General features: G+C 45.0%; 1 protein-coding gene across 2 annotated transcripts in view; it reads left to right on the top strand.

Annotated features, from left to right (window-relative positions):
- The window catches only part of TULP4 (tubby like protein 4), a 237,071-nt gene that overhangs the window by 212,723 nt on the left and 16,309 nt on the right, over positions 1 to 8,039 (top strand). For both annotated transcript variants that reach the window (XM_019550023.1, XM_019550024.1), the window contains exons 10-12: positions 559 to 703; positions 3,966 to 4,110; positions 5,686 to 5,779. In XM_019550023.1, coding sequence (XP_019405568.1) covers positions 559 to 703; positions 3,966 to 4,110; positions 5,686 to 5,779 — 384 coding nt within the window. The remainder of the gene's footprint in view (positions 1 to 558; positions 704 to 3,965; positions 4,111 to 5,685; positions 5,780 to 8,039) is intronic.

Here is an 8,039-nt window from a genome sequence, read left to right as displayed (position 1 = left end):
GAGCCTGGCATAGCCCTGGCCCCAGCCCACAGTGGCAGCCTGCCTCCCCCAGCACAGATCTGGGGGCACATGTCCCTCATGCCTCCTGGGGTGCATGTAGCAGCAGGAGCCACACCCACAGACAATCCACTTATGTCTCCAACCCATGTCTTGTGCCCCGCCTGGCTATGCAGCCCCAGCCCCACTCCCACTCCCTCCCCACCCCTGCTGCAGGCACCAGAAGCCCGGGCTGCTTTGCAGCCCTACTGCTGCCCTGAGTTTGGGGGCGGGGTGGGAGCTAAGCCCCATTAGCCTATGGATCAGTTACTAGTTAACAGGAGATATTTTTCAGTCTCTGTCTGCAAGTCACCTTGAACAACTGAGCATTGTTCACTTGAATGTGGGCCATCTGAAATTCTCAGGTTATATTGGGCAATTTGAAAAAGAGCCAATTTTCCTTGCTACCATTTTATCTTAGCTCTGCCTGTGGATCAGGTTTATGTCTCAGATGACTGACAGTTGAAATTGGGATCAGGTTTCTGAAATGGTTCTTACATTTTTTGGGACCTGTCTTGGTAGATGAAATCTATGGAAACAGCTTGATTTCCACTGTGATTGACAGCTGCAACTGCTCAGACTCCAGCGATATTGAATTGAGTGATGACTGGGCTGCAAAGAAATCTCCCAAAATCAGTCGAGCTAGCAAGTCACCCAAACTCCCCAGGTAATTCCTTCTTGGCTGTTTTATCTTCCTTCTTTTTTCTAGGTCTTTTTTTTTTAGTACTGTCTTGATGCCTCATATAATTAAAACAGAAGGGGATGTTCTTACACCTTTCATAGGCAAGAATCTGCCTGTGGAAATTACAGCTTCTCAGTCTTTTTTTTCTCCCTGAGAAAACATTGCAGACCTTATCAAGCCCCTAAAATCATCCTCTATGGTTAGCTGCAATAATAATGTAAGCAAACTCCCCAGCCTCAGTATGCCTCTTGCAGATAGTTCATCAAGCCAGAAAAAAGTCTAGGGCATGTGGTGTGTCCATGATAGCAAAGGAATATTGTACAGCATTTTCAATTCATTCTTCATTCTACTCTGTTCCTTTTCCTCCCCTCTCCTCTTCCCCCCATGCCACACACACACACCCACCCACCCCTCACAATTTTTTGATGTAGAACTGTGTGGACAAAGTCTCTACCAGCACCTGCTACATATACATTTTTGGGTGGCTATATAATGAAAATGTCATGTTTAAAATCTCCTGTCATTGTATTTTCATGTCTTATTGGTTGGTAAAATAATGGTAAAGGCACTCAGTCACATGGTTTAAGCAGCAGGCAATTGTTACCTTCAGCACTCGCATCTATCCATGCTTAATGGTGAAGTCTGTGAGGGAAAATGAAAATGACATCAAATCCAGCCATGTGTGTTGATTATTGCTTGTTTTGCAGTAGCATCTAGGGGCCCTGAGTACGATGCAGGGCCCCATTATGCTAGGTGCTTTGCAAATGTTGCCAGCCATAGTTAGAATGAAGAGGTTTTCTATACACACAAAGCTGTCTTTTCTAATGCTGTTGCTTGTGGACTCATATGAAGTCTAGCCCTTGCCCTTCTGAATTTCTGCATTTTCCTTTTCATTTTGCTCTTCACCATTAAATAGCACCTGACTCCTCAAACCCAAAGCGTGAGCCTGCAACCCAAGGTGCATAGACAGAATACTACACCCATGAAGAATCTTGTTGATACTATTGAGCTGTCAGCATCAGATTACAGATAGCTACCAGTAAAAGCTGGTGCTTTACTCATGACTTCTTAGCAGGCAGGCAGGCCTGCTGGCTGTAGTTTGGGGCCCAGAAAATGGAGCTTCTCATCTGTAATCACAGGAGAGTTATGAACCTTACTATTCAACAAATACATCAGGAAAGCAGATGTTTCTCAAAAAGAAAGAAAAATATCAGGTTGCTTTGCTGATGAGATGATTTTTTTCCTTCCTAAATGCAATGTGTTTTTCTCCAGCAAAGGCCCCTTTTCAGCCTCTCAGACTTGCATCCTGGAGCCGCCCCATTTGAAATATTTACATTAGAGAAAGCATAAATAATGTTTTCCTCAGAAGAGGAGAGCTGGCTAAATCTGTGAAGCGTGGCTTTCATTAATGGCACAGGGACCCATATCCAGCAGCCAAAATGTAATCTTGGCTTTCTCATAGACTTTGCTCAAACTGTGCCTGCTACCATGTTCTTTTCATGACTCTGTGACATGTAAGTTACATCATCTCCTGTAACAAGTGTGTATGCTGGGGCTGGTTGAGTCATGGGCCTGCCCACTTGTTTCAGGGCAGCCCGCCCATCTGCCTCACCTGCCATACCTTTGATGAAAACCATCTGATGTTGAAAACAAGGTGGGCAGCTGCCTATTTACTTGCCGTGATGCCAGGGGTGTATACATGGCTCCGAACCTCCCCTTATAATGTGTCCCATGCCTTGCAGATGATATTAATGGCCTAACACCTGGCCTATGATCTAGTGCCCCAACACTAGTGTTCTCATTTCCATGCCCTCACACTGGGAACCTCCTTCCAGTGCCTCACTTCGGGACTTTCACTCCTGTGCCCTCACCACTGGAGCTTTCGATCTCTGTGCCCTCATGTTGGGACTCTCATTTCCTGTGTCCTTGCACTGGGCTGTTTTCACCCCCACTCAGGACTCCCAGCACTCTCTTTGCCTTAGGCTCCCTGCCCAGCTTTGGATCCTCTTGGTCCACATACACCTGATGCTGGGACTCAATCCCCTGCCCAACACTGGGCATTAATCCCTTTGCCCCTGGGGCTTCACACCTCCTTCTTGGCCTCAGGATCTCACCCCCCTTGGAGCCTCACACCCAGCTCCCTTTATGAACCTCCAGCCTCTCTGTGGACCTGGGCCCTGTCTCTGGCCCCTTCACATGACCACTGTCCTGCCTCAGGCTCCACCCCGTAAACCTGGGCCCTCTGCTTTGTCTTTGGGGTGTGGTACCCTAGCCTTTTCTCTCTATGGGGTAACCCACAAGGCAGTGGGGGCTAAGGCTTTCTGGCACCCTGTACTCATCCTTCACTGGGAAGGCACAGGTGTGGTATTTCCTGAGGACTGCCCCACCACCGGCAGTCCCACCACACCGTCCAGCCCCAGTAGTTTGAGGTCATGCCTCAGGACCAGGAGCCTCCACCATCCCCATAGTTCCTTCCCTTTACCTCCATGATGTTACGTGAGCAGCAGCTCCACACAGGTGATATTCTCCCCTTGACTGCTAGCAGCAAACTGCTGGCTCCACTGCTCAGTGCCTGCTTTTATCAAAAACATCTGGGCCCTGTTCCTAAGCAGACACCTGCAAGCTGCTCTGCTGCTTGCCAATGCCCCTTTGAGTACCAGAGCACAACTTTTGCTGTGTTACACCTCCCTCTTCACAAAGCTAAGCAGTCCTAAGGAAGGCAGAGTCTCAGTTAGAATCAGGAAGTCTGACTCGCATCTCTTTACATGTCACCTTTAAATTTGGCCACTAGAATGCTATCCTTAGGCCAGGACTCTCCAGCTTTTACTTCCACGACACAGACAGCACCAGGGTGAGCCATGAAGCCCTTGCACCCAGCGACTCGCTTCCTGCACTGCGCCAGACTGGGTGCCTCCTTGCTGAACTGCACTGTGTGAACACCTCAGCTCTGGAGCAGGGGCAGGAAGCAGAAGTTGGAGGAATGAGGGAGCTATTGCAACTGGAGGGATGAGGGAAGTGGTGGCCAGGTGGGAACGTGTGGGCTGAAAATTAATTCCTTGTGGGCTGCCAGTTGGACAGCTCCGCTTTAGGCTAAACAGATGGTGGACAATCAAACCATTGTCCATCTGTTGGTTTCGTCACTTGAACAGAGCATGCCAGTTACTTTCACTGTCCTCTGTATACGTGAAGACATTAAGTGTGCCCATCCGTGCTTGCTGAATCATTCTGATTATTGCTTTCCATATAGAATTAATATAGAAGCCCGCAAATCTCCAAAAATGTCACGAGCTGCTCAGGAGATATCAAGGTCTCCAAGATTACCAATAAGGAAACCTTCTATTGGTTCACCAAGCCTAACTCGAAGAGAGTTTCCATTGGAAGATATCACTCAGGTATTGTCTAGTAATGATGTAGTCATGCTTGCATCCAAATATGTATTTTCTTTCCAAAGGCAGCTATCAATGATAAATCTCCAGAGATTGCTATAAAATACCTGCCATCTAATGTTGGTTGCTACACAGTGGACGCAACTACATGATATGCTAACTGTGCAGTAGCCTAATAACACTTTGCAGTAGTACGTCACAGCACGGACAGTGGTAATATGCTGCTGTGCAGTATTATGTTACCACGCAGTAGCATCACTGAAAAGGCATTTGCCAGCACTACTGTGCAGTAACTCTGGTCACTGCACATTTATTTAGTACTTGTTTATACAAGTAACCACTGTGCCTTAATGAACGTGTGGACGTGCCCAGTGGGATCAAGATTCTAGTCACTTGCCTGCACTTATAATAGGAATCCCCTGTAGAACCTCAAATGCCATTATATGATAGTGGGTAGTAAAGCTGAAATTCAGGCCCCTTTGAATTCAGTGAGGGATTTCATCCTGACTTTTTAAAAGCAACTACTTTATCTTATGAGAACCTGCGGCAGACATTTTTATTCCAATTGATACATTTTTGTCTGCTTGAAGGCTTCTGTGAAATCAGTTTCTGGTACCTGTTGAGTCCCTTAGGGCTGTGTGTTGATACCACTACAGCAACTGCCTTGTAGTCACTCTGCAGAGGTGAAGGAATTACTGGGTCGGGAAACAGAACTATTTTTTTCTCCCAACCTTCTGCTTTCCTCCCTCGCTCTCCTAGCCCCACCTCTTACCCTCCCTCCCTCCCAGCCAGCAGGTTGTGTTTGAAATACCAGACAGGGAGCCTGGCACTTTTGATGCTTGTGCGGAAGTTATGGCAGAAGTTCAGTGAATAAGGCAGTAAGAGCAGAGACTTGGACTCTGTTCTTGACTCATTTACTCTTTCAGACCTTGGGCAAATCACTTCACTTCTCAGAGCCTTAGTTTATCCATCTGTAAAGCAATGGTACACACTTTGGGAAAGCGTTTGTGCTGTATAAATGCTGGTTATCAGTAATAATTCCTTTCTATTTCATTTGTTGTTTGATACGTGATCCTTGCAATCCAATGAGAAAATGAGAAGCTCCCTTCAAATTTATTGTGCAAACATACAGGAAAGCTGTGCTATACTCTTGTGTTGGAGAAACAAGTATCAGAACAGTTTTGCTTTTACTGGCAAGCTCCTGTTCCCTCTTCTGCCAGCTTTCCATTGAATGACCTGTTTGGTTGCCATGTATATAATTTCTGCAAGTGACAATGCCCAGAACACAAAGTGAGACTGGGACAAATCCCAGTCCTTTTTGAAAATATGTACTAATTGATGTTTAGAGAATCAGAGAATGAGATGGATTTGCTTTATCATTTGTAATAGTATTAATACTCAAAGAGTTTTTATAAGCCTGCAGGCAATCAAATAGCATTATCTGTCAGTGAGTCACATGCATTAGAGTTTGCACAAAACAACACTAGATTTGTATGTTTTTTAAAGGGCTATTGTGAAGATTTTGAAGGCATGAATAAAGTTTGAAAAGTTTAATTGTGTTTTTTCTTTTTCTTTTTCCAGCACAACTACCTTGCTCAGGTTACATCTAATATCTGGGGAACCAAATTTAAAATTGTGGGTTTGGCTGCTTTTCTACCAACTAACTTGGGTGCAGGTAAAAATGAACCTGATTGATTATTTTCAGTTTCAAACTCTTGCTAACAAGTAACAAAAATATAATTTTCACTAAGGTGGTGTACAGATGTCTTTGAGCAATGCTGTTTTTCTCCCTGTAGGGTAAGAATTAGGTTATGTGAAACTTTCAGTGGAAATAGATGAGATTCACATCTCTAGATGGGATAACGGGAGCAAATCAAGAAAAAATGTTGAATCTTAGTTTTGGTAAAAAAGGTAAATTGCAATCAAGCTGGAATCTGCCCTTTGGGTACTTTGATCATCAGAAATAGGAATGACAAAATAGCTTTTCTAGTAAGAAAACTTTGGGAAGCAGGAGAGTTTCCCTGTAAGTTGTTGTAAGCTAGGGGCTGTAATATATTTTTAACTACTGCTTATATCAAAATTACTTGAAAAAACTTCCCTTCCAGTAGCTTTTCCAAGGTACATTGCATGAATTTTTTGCATCATTGCATAACTTCTGCTAGTATGTCAGGAAAATAGCCACCGTTGAAAGACAGCAACATTGGGGCCCTGCTCTCATCTTCTAATTGAATCATCCTCTTCCCTATGTGTAGTCTTGTGGCAGTCACTGGGTCTAGGCAAAAAGTGAGGCACTCCTCAGTGAGTGCATCTACATGAGGCATTTACTGTAAAGTTGCCTAGTTAGCTCCTCAGTAAAGTCTCAGGTGCCAGTTAGTCCCACCCTGGAATATGCTTGTGTTCCAGCCAGCCCCTCTGTAGCATGTTGAGCCAGATCGAAGCAGCCCTGGGCTGGCAATCTGACCCCCAGGCTCCCTGCCAGCTGAGGCCACTCAGACCCAGCTCAACATGTTGCAGTCCCAGGTACATATGTAAACACAGTATCCAGGAGCAATAAACTCCAGTGCAAACTGTGCAGAAGTTTATTCAGTCAAATTAATGTAACTTGTAGACGCACCCAGTAAGAGTGAGGGTGGCAGGAACTGATCTCTGAATGAAAACACTTACACAAGGATAGGAATTGCTAGCCACTCCTTTGAATATCTCTTCCTGCCCCCCCCCCCTTATTATACATGCTTATTTAGTAGAGATAGGGCCAAGTGATGATGTTTTGATCTGGATCCAAATCAGAGCTTTCCCAGAGTTCACAAACATTTGGAGTTTGGGTTTAGCACCACCTCTGTCACTTGTTAAACACTATTTGGAGTAGTTCTCTGGAGTAGCATCCCTGGAATTTTTCTTTAATCTGTTTCTGAAAACCTGACCGGTGTGGATGTTTATTCCTGAAATAGGAGTCATTGCCATCAGCTCTCTCATGTGTTTGAAACAGGTACTTCTTTTGCAAAGCACTGCTGCCCTGAACTGGAGTCTGGAAGTAACATATTTAATCCAGGGTTTGACTTCTGCTGGTGCCAGAGAAGTGGAAATTTTCCCACCCCATGACAGTGCAGGCAGTTTGACCTGAGAGCATCAAAAGGGCAAACAGTCATTGGGACTTACGCCAAGAGATGGCAGCTTCACTTCCAGGACTTGATCTTTTCTCACAGGGAAATTAACTGAACTCTAAACAAGCTGTCAGTTTGATTCATCTGGGCTTAATCAGGCACCTACTGAGCATTCTTCATTTACTTTGGGGGGATTCAGGATTGGACTCCCAGACATTAATGCAGTGCCTGATCACATGTGCTGAGACAGCATGGCCAGTGGAATGCCACAGACCTCCTCTGTGAGTTCCTTGGTTAAAGCATCTTTTGTTTTTCAGCAGTAGCAATCCCAGTAGCTCCTGACTAACTATCACTGTTATTCAGTTTTGAGAAATGTTTTGTCCTGTTATCACTCTCTTTATTTTTAAAGCTCCATTCCACCCCAAAACAGACATAAAGGGTGTTTTATGACACCCGTATTTTGCAGCGATTGATCCTCACAGCTTTTTTTTTTTTTTTAAACAAATGAGGTGGGGAAAAGCTAAGGACAAAAAAATAACCTTGAAGGGAGGTTAGTAGGATCCTTTTCCTTCCATCAAAAATATTAAAGGGCTCCTGTATTGAAATTCAGGAATTTGTGTCTGTAAATTTGAATGTCTGTACCAAGGTTTCCCAAAGGGTGTGCTGTGGCACACTAGCGTGCCACGAGAGTGATGGAGGTTTGTCACTACATCCCCCTGTGTGAGGAGGTAAATGTTCTCCTCCCTTGTCTGGCACCCTGAACTTGTAACAGCAACTCCAGTGGCACCTGTAGCTGCCTTCCCCTGCCCTTCCCTACTACGCCCCAGGCAGCGC

The sequence above is a fragment of the Crocodylus porosus genome, unplaced genomic scaffold (genome assembly GCF_001723895.1).
Source record: "Crocodylus porosus isolate Cpor-Errol unplaced genomic scaffold, CroPor_comp1, whole genome shotgun sequence".
NCBI classification, from domain to species: Eukaryota; Metazoa; Chordata; order Crocodylia; family Crocodylidae; genus Crocodylus; species Crocodylus porosus.
The sequence above is the reverse complement of the archived record's forward strand: the minus strand, read 5'-3'. Positions and strand labels throughout refer to the sequence as shown.